The sequence below is a fragment of the Schistocerca nitens genome, chromosome 3, assembly GCF_023898315.1.
Source record: "Schistocerca nitens isolate TAMUIC-IGC-003100 chromosome 3, iqSchNite1.1, whole genome shotgun sequence".
In the NCBI taxonomy this organism is placed as follows: Eukaryota; Metazoa; Arthropoda; class Insecta; order Orthoptera; family Acrididae; genus Schistocerca; species Schistocerca nitens.
In genome coordinates this window covers 84624632-84643845 of record NC_064616.1, presented here as the reverse complement: position 1 = coordinate 84643845, position 19214 = coordinate 84624632, and the positions used below count along the sequence as shown (strand labels likewise).

General features: G+C 41.0%; 1 protein-coding gene across 2 annotated transcripts in view; it reads right to left on the bottom strand.

Annotated features, from left to right (window-relative positions):
• LOC126248051 (homeobox protein aristaless-like) overlaps positions 1-19214 on the bottom strand; it is a 132026-nt gene that overhangs the window by 18282 nt on the left and 94530 nt on the right. For both annotated transcript variants that reach the window (XM_049948685.1, XM_049948687.1), the window contains exon 3: positions 4606-4729. In XM_049948685.1, coding sequence (XP_049804642.1) covers positions 4606-4729 — 124 coding nt within the window. The remainder of the gene's footprint in view (positions 1-4605; positions 4730-19214) is intronic.

The window sequence follows — 19214 nt, the reverse complement described above, 5'->3', positions numbered from 1 at the left end:
ATTGACAGCCTTGAGAATTGTACTATTTATCGAGTAATCGAATTCCAACGGATTTCTTTTGGAACTCATGTGGATCACCTCACACTTTTCGTTATTTAGTGTCAACTGCCACCTGCCACACCATACAGAAATCTTTTCTAAATTGCTTTGCAACTGATACTGGTCTTCGGATGACCTTACTAGACGGTAAATTACAGCATCATCTGCAAACAACCTAAGAGAACTGCTCAGATTGTCACCCAGGTCATTTATATAGATCAGGAACAGCAGAGGTCCCAGGATGCTTCTCTGGGGAACACCTGATATCACTTCAGTTTTACTCGATGATTTGCCGTGTATTACTACGAACTGCGACCTTCCTGACAGGAAATCACGAATCCAGTCGCACAACTGAGATGATACCCCATAGGTCCGCAGCTTGATTAGAAGTCGCTCTTGAGGAATGGTGTCAAAAGCTTTCCGGAAATCCAGAAATACGGAATCAACCTGAGATCCCCTGTCGATAGCGGCCATTACTTCGTGCGAATAAAGAGCTAGCTGCGTTGCACAAGAACGATGTTTTCTGAAACCATGCTGATTATGTATCAATAGATCGTTCCCTTCGAGGTGATTCATAATGTCTGAATACAGTATATGCTCCAAAACCCTACTGCAAACTGATGTCAATGATACAGGTCTGTAGCTCGATGGATTTCTCCTACTACCCTTCTTAAACACTGGTGCAACCTGCGCAATTTTCCAATCTGTAGGTAGAGATCTATCGGTGAGTGAGCAGTTGTATATGATTGCTAAGTAGGGAGCTATTGTATCGGCATAATCTGAAAGGAACCTAATTGGTATACAATCTGGACCTGAAGACTTGCCCGTATCAAGCGATTTGAGTTGCTTCGCAACCCCTAAGGTATCTACGTCTAAGAAACTCATGCTAGCAGCTGTTCGTGTTTCAAATTCTAGAATATTCCATTTGTCTTCCCTGGTGAAGGAATTTCAGAAAACTGTGTTCAATAACTACGCTTTAGCGGTACAGTCGTCGGTTACAGTACCATCGGCACTGCGCAGTGAAGGTATTGACTGCATCTTGCCGCTTGTGTACTTTACATACGATCAGAATTTCTTCAGATTTTCTATCAAATTTCGAGTCAATGTTTCATTGTGGAACCTATTAAAGGCATCTCGCATTGAAGTCCGTGCCAAATTTCGTGCGTCTGTAAATTTTAGCCAGTCTTCGGGATTTCGCATTCTTCTGAACTTCGCATGCTTCTGAACTTCGCATGCTTTTTCCGTTGCCTCTGCAACAGCGTTCAGACCTGTTTTGTGTACCATGGGGGATCAGTTCCATCTCTTACCAATTTATGAGGTATGAATCTCTCAATTGCTGTTGCTACTATATCTTTGAATTTGAGCCACATCTCGTCTACATTTGCATAGTCAGTTCGAAAGGAATGGAGATTGTCTCTTAGGAAGGCTTCTAGTAACACTTTATCCGCTTTTTTAAATAAAATTATTTTGCGTTTGTTTCTGGTGGATTTGGAAGAAACGGTATTGAGCCTAGCTACAATGACCTTGTGATCACTAATCCCTGTATCAGTCACGATGCTCTCTATTAGCTCTGGATTGTTTGTGGCTAAAAGGTCAAGTGTGTTTTCACAACCATTTACAATTCACGTGGGTTCATGGACTAACTTCTCGAAATTATTATATAGTAAGTAGGAGCACCAATGTTGCTTACTATTGGCAGTAAAGGTAGATCTTGTTTAGTAATTTTACAAGTCAATGCAGTCTGGTAGGTACACAATTATTTTTCTTAAGCTCTTGGTGGTCTCTTGACATAACAAGGTATAATTCACGAATGCAGAAGTTTTGCATTTCATCAGTCCTGTAGGTAAAATGGCTTAGTAGACCATTCATCTTATCAATATACAAATTATGAGATAACAGTGCTGTTACATTACCTTTTTCAGCCTTCAGTACCACTGTGTAAGTATCCCCTCAGTAATTTCTTAGTGCCACCCTTTCTGCAGAGATTAACTTTTCTGCATTGAGGAGGAGCTTTCACAAGCACATGGCAAGTTACCCTTCTCATTTCTACTATAGCATCCAAATCAAGGTGTCATATGGCTTCTTCAATATGTATCAAAACAGGTAGATTCCTTCCCCTGTTATGTTTCTCTCTCACCCCCTTTCTTTTTGCAAATATCTCCAATAGTATTATTTACACAGCATGTGCACAGTATCCAAAATCTTGAATATTAACTCAGGGCTTAGCCAACTTAACTTTATTACACATCACATTCATTTGGTTAATTATAATCTGCTGGTGTGACTAGTATACCTAAAAAGTGTGCTGATTTTGTTTTCATTGTTTCTATGTAAACATATATCCCATTACTAACTTTCAGATAAATCAAAACAGAAATATAGATAAATAACTGAAGCAATTCTACAGGTAGTATTGAAGATATCGTCATAACATTTGCACTCATTTAGTTTAGGGGTTATTAGCATTACCATTCTTAACTAAAACATTGTTACTGAAGTAGAATCTCATATTTTGTCAAAACAGATTACATAATTCGATAGTAATTACTGCTGTATCTAGAAGTTCACATTCAGAAGAGCAACTCTCCACTATTCAGTTAATAAGGAATGTAAATTTTTTACTGTAGCTTGTAAAACCCCAGCAAATAACAACTGGTAAATGTAGTTCTAATTATTGTAATATTATAAAAGAGAGGCTGTTGGAAGCCATTTTAATCCATCTGTGGATGGTTGTAAAATGAGTATTATCTGTGTCCAAAAATGTATCACATATGAGTTAGCACAAATTACAACTCTTACATCGTGCCGAATTTCACAGCTGGGAGATCATTCTGTAATTCAGTGAGCATTTTTAATGACTGACTGTGAACTGGCATCTAGTTTCAGGAATACTGTTAAAACATCAATAGTGCATTCTGAAAACTTCAACAGTAGTATTGGACTGTGAACTCTGTTGTGTCATGTTCATTTTGATATGATTATCTATTTGGAAGGATAGTGTAAGTGGTGACTATGTTAATGATTTAATCACCACAGGTAAATTATTGTGAATCATTGCATCTATGCAATTGAACAATCATATTACAGGACACCAACACAATGTATTATGTGACTAACCATTCACCTGTGCATAAATTATGATATATGAGACTTGAACTCACCATAAATGATAGGTTATTACATGTCAAACTACAATTAAAGTTTTTTTGGGTGTAAACCTGATGTAGATGACATCATTTGAAATAGCCTACTTACAACAATCACTTTTCAGCCAGATTCAAGACAGTTGCAGCTGCTGAAGTCATATTAGCACAGGTAGGTGGGTAAAGTTACAAACACCACTCACAAAACTTATCAAAGGCGATGCTCAGGCATAAGTGCAAAATACAGTCCTTTACCTAATACAGACCACATCACACCATCCAAATTTTTCTCCATGAAATTGAGAGTAGATGTTGTGTATCATGGGACTTGGTGGATGGAGTCACTTCAGCCAAATTTGATTGGAGCTACATGGATTCAATTTCCTAGCAGATGTCAAAATTTGTTTGTCTGTTGCCACAGGTGCAAGCCCAAAATTTCTTTGAACATTCAATTTGCCAGGAAAATTGAAATCCTTACATTAGCTGTGTTGTCTGCTGGAATTTTCAGATCAATAGATAAATGCTCATAGATTTTTTTTGGCTGCACACTTCACTCCTTTTTATATCATGTAATGAAGATTGTAAGGCATTTTCCTCCTAGGGTTATGTTAATGAGTGTTACTGTTATTTTTTAATCTGTGATCAGTAATTGAAAACAAACTTTATAAGGGAGTAAATGTATACAAGGCTATTGCATTACACTCTTGTAGCTAAAAGAACTATCTACAGGTGGAATGGACAGACATATTATCATTATTTACACATTTGTGTGAAATGAATATTTTCTTCTTTACTGAAGCCTGACTCAGAAATTAATAAGTGAAAATAGACCAAATAAGCTGATGTTCCAAAACTTTTATCTCTATGTGCTGCTATTATCCATAACACAAAAATCACTCAGCTTAGACATTTAAGATGAACAATATGTGACTTTCAGTTCAAATTATTGTTGTGTACACAATCAATTATTGTGAACAGTATTTTATTTGTTACTAGCCTTCTTGCATTACTCTTAAAGGGAGTTCAAATTTTGTACAGTATAGAATTGAATGTATAATTGTCTGCTTCATAATTAGCTGAAACCTAAATTATGTGGCACATTTCATGTGTGCTCATGGAATTTAAAGAATTACTGTTCCTCTTGAATATCTCCAATGATAGCTTGCATTTCATTAGAGGAATTTTTTGGTTACAGTAACATTATCTATGATACCAGAATAATGTAATATGCTGTCTATCCTCTTCAAAAATTTTTGAAGAAATCCTCTCAGCATTCAAACTAAGAAAGGGAAAACCAGCTCAAGAGCTAATACAGTATGTGTGTTTCTCCCAAATCAATTTGTGACCATTTCTTTCATATTTTTGCCTTAATAATTTTTAGAATTTGCATAATTAAAGTTGCATTAATAGTTAACATGTATACCTGAACTCTAGCTTCCGTCAAGTCAATCCGCATGGCCAGTTCTTCACGGAAGAAGACATCAGGATAGTGGGTTTTGTGAAATGCTCGTTCTAGTTCTTCAAGCTGAAAATTGCTAAATGTAGTCCTGTGAAAAAATTGAAACAATTTCAATATGTATACACCCCATTGAAATTTTGTACTCATAAAGAGCATTGTGACTGATGATAAAATTTCAGTGTAAGTGAATATTTTTTACCATGACTTGCAGAATTTCTATATTTATTTTAAAATAAAAGCCTTTATTTTTAGTATGTGGAGGATGTACATGGAGTAACTAAAGACAGAAATAAATGGAAACTGTGCTTGTGTTCAGATGCAGAAGACTTAGACATCAAAGAATTTTATATTAGCTGTTTTTCATGTTGGTGACTTTTTAATTGGCTTTATTTTTAAAATTTTGATTTACTTCCTGATTAGAAGAGGTTGCACTTGTTCTAAAGTACATTTAATCTGGGTCTTACACAAAAACTAACTAGGTGTTTACTGACCCATGGTTCCAGAGATGCAAGCTTTAGAATCTATCTCTTAGTATTTTAACTATATCACCATTTTAATTGTGTCTAGTACGTATGTGACTTTACCTGCATTTTCATATTCGTAATTTTTGTACTAATGTAATTGATTATGCAGTTCTGAACTTCAAAACAAGCAAGAATAGGGCCATAGTATCTCTTGGTGTGTTGGCCAGTCTCTTATATTGCTTTTTATAAATGAAGCTGTAGTGATGTACGTTACATATGTTTTAGTTAAACCTACAATATTCAGGAGTCTAACACCAAGCATAACATAAATGAACAAAACAGTACTTACAGCTCTCAGAACTACAGGTTCCTGCTTCAGTGGACAAACAAACCAAAAGTTTGCAGAGGTGGGAAATGGATATGTCACTTGAAACACAAGGACCAAAGTTATGATGGGTCTGAGGTAAGAAGAGAGGTAAAGATGAAGGAAAAGGCATCAGAGACATTGGAAGGCAAAGAGAAAATGTCAGTAAACAATGTGTCAGTTTCAGTTCAAAATTGCTAAAATTGAGGGATAATTTAAGAAGCAAAATTTAGTATAAAATAAGAAAATGAAACTCACTAGTGAAAAAAGTAATAAAAGTAATGTATAATGATTATATGGGAGTATTATCCTGCTAGACACAGTCACAGTCACTTAAATATCTGTGCATAAAGTTGCAAAGTGGTATGAAATGGAAAGAGTATGTGGGGAATGCAGTAGTGAAGGCAAATGGTCAACTTAGTTTTATCAGGAGAATTCTAGGAAAGTGTAGTTCACCTGTAAAGGAGACCGCTTATAGGATGCTATAGTGATTTATTCCTGAACACCACTCAAGTGTTTGGGGTCCATGCCAGGTCAGATTAACGGAAGTCATCAAAGCGATTCAGAGGCAGGCTGCTAAATTTGTTGCTCATAGGTTTGAATAACATGCAAGTGTTACAGATATGCACCAGGGATGCAAATGGGAATCCATGCTGGGAAGGCAACATTCTTTTCATGGGATGGTATTGAGAAAATTAAGAGTACCAGCATTTGAAGCTGACTGCTGAACAATTCTACTGCCACCACCATATATTGCCTGTAAGGACCACGAATATAAGGTATGTGAAATCAGGGTTCGTATGGAGGCATATACACACATCAAAAAAAGTTTTCCATCAGTGCAGTTCCGAGAGTTCCAGAATCTGTACAGGAAACTGGAATAGAGATCAACATAAACATCATTTCTGCCCTTTTTATTGCTCATGAAAACCACACATTGCATGTTGTACCACCATACAGTGAGATCTTCAGAGGTGGTGGTCCAGGCTGCTGTACACACTGGTACCTGTAATACCCAGTAGCATGTCCTCTTGCATTGATGCATGCCTGTATTTATCGTGGCATACCATCCACAACTTCATCAAGGCACTGTTGGTCCATATTGTCCCACTCCTTAATGGTGATTCAGCGTAGAGCCCTCAGAGTGGTTGGTGGGTCACCCCATTCATAACCAGCCCTTTTCAATCTATCCCAGGCATGTTCGATAGGGTTCATGTCTGGAGAACATCCTGGCCACTCTAGTTGAGCGATGTCATTATCCTGAAGGAAGTCATTCACAAGATGTGCATGACAGGGGTGTAAATTGTCATCCATGAAGACAAATGCCTAGCCAATATGCTGCTGATATGGTTGCACTATCAGTTGGAGGATGGCATTCACATATTGTACAGCCATTATGGCACCTTCCATGACCATCAGTGGCATATGTCAGCCGCACACAATGCCACCCCAAAACAGCATGGAACCTCGACCATGCTGCCCTTGCCGGACAGCGTGTCTAAGGCTTTCAGCCTGACCAGGTTGCCTCCAAACATGTCTCCGATGATTGCCTGGTTGAAGGCATATGCGACACTCATCAGTGAAGAGAACATGATGCCAATCCTGAGCAGTCCATTTGGCATGTTGTTGGGCCCATCTGTACCACACTGCATGGTGTCGTGTTTGCAAAATGGACCTCGCCATGGACGTCGGGAGTGAAGTTGCGCATCATGCAGCCTATTGCACACAGTTTGAGTCATAACACAACCTCCTGCTTGTACAAAAAGCATTATTCAACATGGTGGCATTGCTGTCAGGGTTCCTCCAAGCCATAATCCATAGGTAGCAGTCATCCGATTCAGTAGTAGCCCTTGGGCAGCCTGAGTGAGGCATGTCATTGACAGTTCCTGTCTCTCTGTATCTCCTCTATGTCCGAACAACATCATTTTGGTTCACTCTGAGATGCCTGGACACTTCCCTTGTTGAGCACTCATCCTGTCACAAAGTAAGAATGCGGACGTGATCAAACTGTGGCATTGACCATCTAGGCATAGTTGAACTACAGACAACATGAGCCGTGTACTTCTTTCCTGGTGGAATTACTGGAACTGATCAGCTGTCGGATCCCCTCTGTCTAATAGGCACTGCTTATGTATGGTTTTTCACATCTTTGGGCAGGTTTAGTGACATCTCTGAACAATCAAAGGGACTGTGTCTGTGATACAATATCCACAGTTAACTTCAATCTTCAGGAGGTCTGGCAACTGGGGTGATGCAAAACTTTTTTTGATGTGTGTATATGGTTGTTATTCCCTCACTCTATTTGCAGGTGGAACAGAAAAGGAAATGACTAGTAGCAAAGTGGATTGTGAAGTATTTTTGTAGCTGTAGATGTAGATATAGATGTATGGTGGGCAAAGGACAGGGAAAGATGCAAGAGGAACAAAAGAAGGGTCTGAAGGCTTACATAGCTTGAGTGTGATTGAGTTGCAAAATGAAAGGATGCTGGTAATCAGTCCAGGATTTGGATATTGGATGTTTTGAGGGTGGACACTTCCTATGAGCCCATGTGTTTTTCCAATAGTCAAACCTCTGTAGAATACCATATAGGAAACACATGCTGACTGGTAAATTTTTCATGTGGTTCTGAAGTTAGTGTAGTATGTTTTATTTCTGTGGGGATTTGGAATAGGTAGTTGTGAGTGACTTCAAGGGCCTAGTTTTACAGTGTGTTCACTTGTGATGGCAATAACAATAGGATGGAGATGGTGGTCTGATAACATTACAGAATTTTGCATAGGTTAGAGGGGAAGATGGAGCGGCATGCACACTAAATGGCAAATTCGTTAGTGATATTGCTAAAATAGTCTCAGACAGATATCTACATCTACATCTATGCTCTACAAACCATTGTGAAGTGCATCACAGAGGGTACATCTCACTATACCAATTATTAGTGCTTTTCCCATTCCATTTACATATGGAGTCACAATTTAAAGCTGGTTCTTAAAGTATAAGTAAGCGTTCTCAGGATAGTTTTCATCTATCTTCATCAGTCTGCCATTTCAGTTTCTTCAACTTCTCTGTGATTCTCTCCCATGGGCTAAACACGCCGGTGTCCATTTGTGCTGCCCCTTTCTGTGTGCATTCAATATCCCATGTTGGTCCTATTTAGTATGTGCCCCACACCATTGAGCAATTTTCTAGAATGGATTGCATGAGTGATTTGTAAGCAATCTCCATTGTAGCCTGATTGAATTTCCCCCATATTCTAGCAATAAATCAAAGCCTGCCACCTGCTTTACCTATGTCTGAGCCTATGTGATAATTCCATTTCATATCCCTCCAAAGTGTTATACCCATGTATTTGTATGAGTTGCCCAATTACAACTGTAATTAAAATGTATAAAATTTAAGGTACTGTAAAATAGAAACTCATCTAAAATCACACTTGCTTTTTCCCATTCTCATTCACATTCATTTACACATTGACACTAACACAGAAATAGTAAAATCTATAAACAAGGACATTATTCTAAACCTGCCTTAAAAACTGATTAAGGTAAAAGCTTTACGTGATAAAATTACAAATAATGAATGTATGATGGTACTTACTTAGAATTCCATTATATATGGAGTATCAAGCCTCCTACACCTCAGTAAATCTAAAGACTGCAAACAAGTAATTAGACAGCATACACTCATGCAAACGCAACTCATATACATGTGACAACTGTCTCCGGTTGCTGAGGTCAGACTGTGAGCTACAGTGTGTGATGGAAGAAGCAGTCTGGGTGGTGGGAGTAATGTGGATGCTGGGGTCAGTGAGGAGGAAGGATAGCAGAGTAGGGGTGGGGGACAGTAAACTGCTGCCTGTGGGGGCACACAGGGATGAGGTTGGGAGATGGTAGGGCAGCTAGTGTAGTGGGACACGAAATTGAAGCATCACACATCCACCAGTGTCAGCCCAGTTTGCAGGTGACTATAAGTTTAATTTAGTGTTTTGTTTATGTATTTTGTAATATTTGTAATGTTTGTGAATTATCTAAAGTTTTGTATTTATTTTTATGTTTCATGTACGGAGAGGGCGGTGCAACAAATGGAGACAGCATCTTCACTACCGGAACCAGAGAGAAAATTGCTGGCCCCTATACGTCGCGGGTCGACAGCCAAAGAGCAACAGAAGATCCTGAAACCGAGTTGTTGCGTCGTGCTTCTAAAAAACTGAAAAAATAAGAATTTGTAATGTTTCTACAACAATGAAGTCATAGAAAGTTTAATCATGTTGTAAATGTTCAGTCCTATCTTGTCAAGGCTCAGGTTCACATCTATATGTAGTATATATGAAGATAATAAACTAGTGTACACTACAAAAGTTTAAATATGTGTTCTGAGAATTTATTTATGAAGAATTATGTTAAGGAAGAAGGATTACTGATTTATTTGACAAGATTATTAATTTTTGACAACATTCATCGCGAGTTTGAGTCTTAAAAGTTTATTCCATGTGGCTTTAATATTTATTAAAGCAGATAACTTGCATTAATATAATTTCTGAGAAGAAACAAATGACATCTAAATTGAAAAGAGTTTGCACAAACCAATTGTACTGAGTGATGTAATTCTGCACATACAACTCAAAGGATGATGTTTTAATTACAGTTTTGTTCAAGAACCATTCAGAGACAACTTTAAAAAGAGTTTAAATAATTTTGAAGTGTTTTGTAACTGACGTTGGTGATGAAGTCTGCACATGGTCATATGTCAAAAGAAAATCATTTATACAAAACTTACGTCGTTACACTACACTAGCTGCAGTTGGAAGGTAAGGTGGAGGACAGGGGTGTGTGTGAGTGGGTGGTGGGAACAGAAGAGGAAGAAAGTAAAAAGTCAAAGACTGTGGGTATGTTCATGGAGTAGAAGGCTGTGTGGGGCAGGAGTGGGAACAGGGAACAGGAAAGAGGATAGGTGGGTGAAGAACAGTGACTAATGAAGGTTGAGGCCACGATGGTTATGTGAATGTGGGATATATTGTAGAGAGAGTTCTACCTGTAAAATTCAGAAAAGCTGGTGTTGAAGGGAAGGATCCAAATGGCACAAGCTGTGAATTGACATTGACGCGAAGAATGTTGTGTTAGACAACATTCTCAGCAACTGGCTGGTCCAGCTGTTTGTTGGCCACAGTTTTGCAGAGGCCATTCATGTGGACAGAAAGCTTGTTGGTTGCCATGCCCATGTAGAATGCTGGACAGTGCTTGCAGCTTAGCTTGTAGATCACGTGACTCTGGTTTCACAGGATAGGCAATGCTCATGAACAGACTGGAGTAGGTGGTGGTGGTAGAATGTATGGGGTAAGTCTTGCATCTGGGTCTGTTATCGGGATGTGAGCCATGAGACAACAGATTGGGAGCAGGGGGGGTTGAGTAGGGATTGACAAGAGTATAGTGTAAGTTTGGTGTGCAGTGGGACGGAGGGAGGGGGGGAGGGATAGTGTGTAGGACATTCCTTATTTCAGGGCATGACTATCAGTAGTTGAAACCCTGGTGAAGAATGCTGTCAAAGTGGGGGATTTCTGGTGGTTGGTAGGTTTGACATTGAGGTGGAGGTCAACATTGAGGAAGGTGGCTTGTTGGGTTGAGGAGGACCAGGCGAAGCAAATTGGGGAGAAGGTGTTGAGGTTCTGGAGGAATGTCGATAAGGTGTCCTCCCCCTTGATCCATATTATGAGTCATCAGTGAATCAGAACTAGGTGAGGGGTTTGTGATTCTGAATGGTTAGAAAGGATTCCTCCACATGGCCCATGAATAGGTTGGCATAGGATGGTGCCATGCAGCTGCCCATTGCTGTACCCTGGAATTGTTTGTAGGTAATGTCTTCAAAGGAGAAGTAACTGTGAGTGAGGATATAGTTGGTCTTGGTGACAAAAAAGTAGGTTTTAAGTTTGGAATTGGTCAGGCATTGGGAAAGACAGTGTTCTGTAGCAGCAAGGCCATCAGAATTAGGGACGAAAGTGTAAGGGTAGGTGGCATCAATAGTGATGAGCAGGACACTGTGTGGTAAAGAAACAGAAATGATGGAGAGCCGATAGAGGAAATGGTTGCTATCTTTTATATAGGAAGGTGTGGGTAATAGGCTGAAGGTGTTGGTCTGTGCAAGCAGATATTCTCTCAGTGGGGCCACAGTAAATGGCCACAATGGGGCATACTGGGTGGTTGGATTTGTGGACTTTAGGAAGCATGTAGAAGACAGGAGTGTGGGGAATGATAGGGGTGAGGAGAGAGACTCCAGGGAGACATTCTGGGATGGTCCTAAGGATTTGATAAGGGACTGGAAATCCTGCTGGATTTCTGGAATGGGGTCACTGTAGCAGGGTTTGTAGGTGGACAAATCTGACAGCTGGTGGAGTCCTTCTGCCAGTTAATCCAAGCAGTTTAAAAACCATAGTGGTGGAACCTTTGTCATCAGGTAAGATAATAAGGTCAGGATCAGTTTTTATGTGGTGGATTGCGTTTTTTTCTGTAGATGTAAGGTTAGCTTCAGTCTTGAGGGATTTGGCAAATGAAGGTGAGGCAAAATTCAAGGTCAAGAAATTCTGGAATGTTACAGGGGGTGATTTGGGAACAGTAGGATGAGTGAACTGAGTAACTCAACACCTTCTGCCCTTCTTGCTTCACCTGGTCCTCCTCAATCCAACAAGCCATCTTTCTCAATGTTGACTTCCACCTGAAAGATGGCTACGTCAGTACCTCTGTCCATATCAAACCTACCAACCACTAGCAATACCTCCACTTTAACAGCTGTCACCCATTATATAACAAGAAGTTGCTTCTATACAGCCAAACCACACATGGCCATCACATCTGTAGTGACAAGCATTGCCCCTCAAAGTATGCCAAGGGTCTCACTGAGGCCTTCACAGACCGTAATCACTCTCCCAAACTTGTTCAGAGAAAGATCTCCTGTGACTTATCTTACCATTCAACTACCACCTCCAAAAGTCTCCCCATCTGGCCACAGAGGAGCACCCCCCCGTGACTCAGTACCACCCAGAACTGGAGCAACTGAATCACATTCTCCACCATGTTTTCAACTATCTCTCATCATGTCTTGAAGTAGGGAAAGTCCTACCCACTATCCTTCCCAGCCTTCAAACAGTGGTATTCCACTGACCTCCGAACCTACACAATATCCTCGTCCATCCCTACACAACCTCTGCACCCAGCTCCTTACTTCATGGCTCATATCCCTGTAGTAGATCTAGATGCAAGACCTGTCTCATACATCCTCCCACCACCACCTACTCCATTCTAATCACAAGTATCACCTATCCCATCAAAGGCAGGGCTACCTGTCGTAGTAACTGCCATCTGCTTCACATCTCCTGTGCAGCAAGCTACATAAATTTAAGTATTAACTGTGTTTTTCTTACTTGTCACTTCTTTTTCCATGTGTTTTTGCTTTTAGGAAGCTTTAATTTTTGAATACTAGTAATAATGTTCCATAGATTTCGTGTATGTTTTATTACAGTCCAGAGACATTTAGTGCTTATTTTCATTGTTTCCAACAAGAAGTGTCTAATAACCACAATTTAGTCAGCTATCAGCCACCTTTAGTGAATTAGGAGTCTAGTTAAAAGTTGATTAATTAACTCCTACAGTAAATTGTTGATTTCTTAGGATGGATGGGATGTGTGACTGCTGTGTACAGCTGCAGGAGGAGCTGGCCACTGTTCGCGAACAGCTGAATGTGCTGGTGGCCACGGTCAGCCATCTTCAGGCTGCTGCCTTGGAGTGTAGCGACAGTGGGGAATCTGCTGCATTGCATGGTATGCCCCAGGTGTTATATGATTCACCCACGGTCCCTGCTGTCGAGACATCTTCATGGGTACCAGGCGCAGTTGGGCCATCCTCTCCCCAAGGGGAGTGGTGGGTTCAACGGCATTTGCGTCCCGTGAGGCGGAGGGTCAGTATGGAGGCTGGCCATGTGGCATTGTCCGCTCTGCCTGTGAGTGGACATGTGGCTACTCCCTCAGCAAGGTCCAAGCAGGCACACACAGGGAGGGGTTTATTAATGATTGGGAGCTCCAATGTTAGACGGGGTGATGGAGCCCTTTAGGGAAATAGCAGAAAGGTCAGGGAAGAAGGCCAGTGTTCACTCTGTCTGCTTTCTGGGGGGTCCCATCTGAGATGTGGAAGAGGACCTGCCAGCACCAATAGAGAGCACTGGGTGCACCTGACTGCAAATTGTTGCTCATGTTGGCACCAATGACTCCTGCCGTCTGGGTTCAGAGGTCACGCTCAGTTCATACAGGTGGTTGGCGGAAATGGTGAAGGCAGAAAGCCTCGCTCGTGGGGTGGAATCTGAGCTAACAATTTGTAGTGTCATTCCCAGAACCAATCGCTGTCCTCTGGTTTGGAGCCGAGTGGAAGGCTTAAACCAGAGGCTCAGGTGATTCTGTGGAGATCTGGGATGCAAATTTCTCGACCTCCACTATCAGGTGGAGAAATGTAGGGACCCCCTGAATAGGTCAGGAGTGCACTACACACAGGAAGTGGCTACAAGGGTAGCGAAGTATGTGTGGAGTGCACATGTGAGTTTTTTAGGTTAGAGAATTCACTCCCTAGGCCCAACAAGACGCCTCCTGAGACGCGACAAGGTAGCAGTAGGCAAAACACAACAGGGAATGACAATATTAATGTGGTAATAGTAAACTGCTTTCTGCTTTCTGGGGGGTCCCATCTGATATGTGGAAGAGGACTTGCCAGCACCAATAGAGAGCACTGGGTGCACCTGACTGCAAATTATTGCTCATGTTGGCACCAATGACTCCTGCCGTCTGGGTTCCAATCATAAAGAGGACATGTTTTGAGGCATCAAGGGATCACAAATTTAGCATTGGAGGGCAGCGTGGAGGGTAAAAATCGTAGAGGGAGACCAAGAGATCAATACAGTAAGCAGATTCAGAAGGATGTAGGTTGCAGTAGGTACTGGCAGATGAAGAAGCTTGCACAGGATAGAGTAGCATGGAGAGCTGCATCAAACCAGTCTCAGGACTGAAGACCACAACAACAACAACAATAGTAAACTGCAGGAGTGTCTACAGAAAGGTCTCAGAACTGCTCTCATTAATAAATGGTCACAATGCCCACATAGTACTAGGGACAGAAAGTTGGCTGAAACCAATGTAAACAGTAATGAAATTCTAAACTCAGATTGGAATGTATACCACAGAGACAGGCTGGACAGTGACGGGGGAGGTGTGTTTATAGTGATAAAAAGTGCAATAGTATCGAAGGAAATTGACAGAGATGCGAAATGTGAAATAAGTTGGGTGAAGGTCTCAGTTAAAGCAGGCTCAAACATGGTACTTGGATGTCTCTATAGGCCCCCTGTTGTGGCGAAACACCTGAAGGAAAATTTGGAAAACACCTCGAGTGCATTTCCCGACCATGTTATAGTTTTGGGTGGAGGTTTTAATTTACCAGATATAGACTTGGAGACTCAAATTTTTATAACGGGTGGCAGGGACAAAGAATCCAGTGAAATTTTTTTAAGTGCATTATCTGAAAACTACCTTGAGCAGTTAAACAGAGAACCGATAACATATTAGACCTTCTGGTGACAAACAGACCTGAACTATTTGAAACAGTTAATGCAGAACAGGGAATCAGTGATCATAAAGCGGTTACAGCATTGGTGGTTTCATCCATAAATAGAAATATTAAAAAAGGTAGGAAAATTTTTCTGTTTAGCAAAAGTGACAAAAATCAGATTTCAGAGTACTTGACGGCTGAACACAAAAGTTTTATCTCCAGTACAGATAGTGTTGAGGATCAGTGGACAAAGTTCAAAACCATCGTACAATATGCATTAGATGAGTATGTGCCAAGCAAGATTGTATGAGATGGAAAAGAGCCACTGTGGTACAACAATCGAGTTAGAAAACTGCTATGGAAGCAAAGGGAACTTTACAGCAAACATAAACATAGCCAAAGCCCTGCAGACAAACAAAAATTACATGAAGCGAAATGTACTGTGAGGAGGGCTATGTGAGAGGCATTCAACAAATTCGAAAGTAAAGTTCTATGTATTTACTTGGCAGAAAATCCTAAGAAATTTTGGTCTTATGTCAAAGTGGTAGGTGGATCAAAACAAAATGTCCTGACACTCTGTGACCAAAATGGTACTGAAACAGAGGATGACAGACTAAAGGCCAATAGTTCCTTCTCTAGATTTTCGCACAGATGACAAAATGGTAGATATTGAAATAGATGACAGAGGGATAGAAAAACAATTAAAATCGCTCAAAAGAGGAAAGTCCGCTAGACCAGCTCGATTTTACACAGAGTATGCAAAGGAACTTGCCCCCCTTCTTGCAGCGGTGTACCGTAGGTCTCTAGAAGAGCATAGCATTCCAAAAGATTGGAAAAGGGCACAGGTCATCCCCATTTTTAAGAAGGAACATTGAACAGATGTGCAGAACTATAGACCTATATCTCTAATGTCAATCAGTTGTAGAATTTTGGAACACATTTTATGTTCGAGTATAATGACTTTTCTGGAGACTATAAATCTACCCTTTAGGAATCAGCATGGGTTTTGAAAAAGACGATCATGTGAAACTCAGCTTGTGCTATTCATCCACGAGACTCAGAGGGCCATAGACATGAGTTCCCAGGTAGATGCCATGTTTCTTCACTTCCGCAAGGTGTTTCATACAGTTCCTCGCAGTCATTTAATGAAAAAAGTAAGAGCATATGGACTATCAGACCAATTGTGTGATTGGATTGAAGGATTTCTAGATAACAGAACGCAGCATGTCATTCTCAATGGAGAGAAGTCTTCCGAAGTAAGAGTGATTTCAGGTGTGCCGCAGGGGAGTGTTGTAGGACCATTGCTATTCACAAAATATATAAATGACCTTGTGGATAACATTGGAAGTTCACTGAGGCTATTTGCAGATGATGCTGTAGTATATCGAGAGGTTTTAACAATGGAAAATTGTACCATAATGGAGGAGGATCTGCAATGAATTGGCGTGTGGTGCAGGGAATGGCAATTGAATTTCAATGTATACAAATGTAATGTACTGTGAATACATAGAAAGAAAGATCTTTTTCATTTAGCTACAATATAGCAGGTCAGCAACTGGAAGCAGGTAATTCCATTAATTATCTGGGAGTAGGCATTAGGAGTGATTTAAAATGGAATGACCATATAAAATTAATCATCGGTAAAGCAGATGCCAGACTGAGATTCATTGGAAGAATCCTAAGGAAATGCAGTCCGAAAACAAAGGAAGTAGGTTACAGTACAATTGTTCACCCACTGCTTGAATACTGCTCACTGGTGTGGGATCTGTACCAGATAGGGTTGATAGAAGAGATAGAGAAGATCCAATGGAGAGCAGCATGCTTCATTACAGGATCATTTAGTAATTTCAAAAGCATTACGGAGAGAATAGATAAACTCCAGTGGAAGACTCTGCAAGAGAGACGCTCAGTAGCTCGTTACAGACTTTTATTGAAGTTTCGAGAACATACCTTCACCGAGGAGTCAAGCAGTATATTGCTCCCTCCTAAGAATATCTTGTGAAAAGGCCATGAGGATAGTCAGACAGATTAGAGCCCACACAGAGGCATACCGACAGTCTTTCTTTCCACAAACAATACGAGACTGGAATAGAAGGGAGAACCGATAGAGGTACTCAAGGTACCCTCCGCCACACACGGTCAGGTGGCTTGCGGAGTATGGATGTGGATGTAGATGTACCTGTGAAACCAGTGATCTTCAAACTGAGCTGTAACCAATGTGCTGCATTCTATGTGGGCATGACAACCAAAAAGCTGTCTGTCCACTTGAACAGCCACTGACAAACTGTGGCCAAGAAACAGCTGGCCCACCAAGTTGCTGAGCATGTTGACCAAAACAATGTAATTCATTTCAATGACAATTCACAGCCTGTGCCATTTGGATACTTCCTACCAACATCAGATTTTCTGCATTGTGCAGGTGGAAACTCTCCCTGCTGTATATGCCATGTTCTCGTAACCCCCCTGGCCTCAACCTTCATTAGCCAGTTTTCATCACCTATCTATCCCCTTCCCTGTTCCCACACAGCCTTCTATTCCATGAATGCACTGACAGTCTTTTTACTTTTCTCCTTTTCCTCCCCCCCCCCCCCAACCTTTTTCGGCCCACTCAACTGAACCTTGCTGCCTCCACACCATCTCCCCACCTTGTCCCTGTATACTACCACAGGCAGCACTTTACTGTCCCTCACCCCTACCCCACTATCCCAGCCTTTCCCTGACCCAGCCTCCTCTTTTCCCCCATCACCCATCACTCAGTCTCTCAGTCTGCTTCATCCACCATGCGCTGTAGCTCGCAGTCTGGCCTTGGAATCCAGAGACAGTTGTCGTGGGTGTGGGAGATGTGTTTGTACATGTGTGTGTGTGTGTGTGTGTGTGTGTGTGTGTGTGTTTGTGTGTGTGGGTGTGGGTGTGTGGGTGTGTTTTGAAAGGGAGATAGAGAGAGAGAGAGAGAGAGAGAGAGAGAGAGAGAGAGAGAGAGAGAGAGAGAGAGAGAGAGGGAGGGAGGGAGGGAGGGAGGGAGGGAGGGAGAGTTTGTGTTGTTTGATGTGCCTGTCTGCAACCCAACCATCTCCATTATATTGTGAGTAGCAATGTATCATTTTGATAATATTGTCATTATTTCACCCTGGATTTTCCATTGTCTGATTCAGTAAATCTAAAATAATTTTGGGCATCTGCAGTATCCAGGGCAGTGGTTGGTTCGAAGCCTGGGTTAATGTTGGCATTTGTTCACTGACATTTGTCAGTACGTTGCACTTTTCAGTCATTCTCAAAGGGTGAAGAAACTACAGATGTGGATTTACCACCAGATGTCAAGCCTTGACACAGAGGCTAGAAATTCAGTTGATCATTAAGCCGTTTGTAACAACTCTAATCCCTCATGGTAAATAACATCAGTGATCTTGAGGTAAGTAGCTCTTGTGGATCTGTACAGTGTGCACACATAATAGAGCTGGGATCACATAGGAGCTTTATAAAACTGGAGCAAGCATGCCCTGTCAGCTCTTCAAGAGCTATGGCCTAGGCACTTTAATTTTTTCTTGTAGAAATAAAAAACTCCCAATTATTATATGATGCCACATTTGTTGAAATGAGGATATTCTTTCAACACAGTGAAGCACCATCCCACTACAATATAAATGTGTGTGCGCAACAAACAACAGATACCTCATTGGTGGACTGGAAAAAGAGGTCCTGTCCCATAGCCAGTACAGTCACTGGATTTCATTCCTATTGATTGTTTCCCAGGTTTTACATGAAGTTCTTTTTTGTACATGATCCCCATAGAAACTGAAAAGCGACTGGTTTGTTATGTCAACAAAAAGTAGGTATGTATTTCTGACCATGGATTTCCTTCAGTTTGCTGCCAAAATGTCATAGCATGATCCAGAAGTTGTCTTGGTAATGTCTCCAAAGGTCATTGGGAGATACCCCTCCATCAGTAGAGCTGCTATAGCTGGTTACTGCATTATACTTTCATTGAGCCACAGGAATAGATGATTTGGTCAGAGAATACTTGCCAAAACTACTTCTTACTCTCTTTCATTAGTTCAGCTCTTATTACTCAGAAGAATGAGAGGTTATTTGCAGTTTGTTGGCATTTGAGCATTCATAGAGTCACATATGTGCCTCTGATGGCTGAGGTGTACTTCCCACTCCATGAGGGAAGAG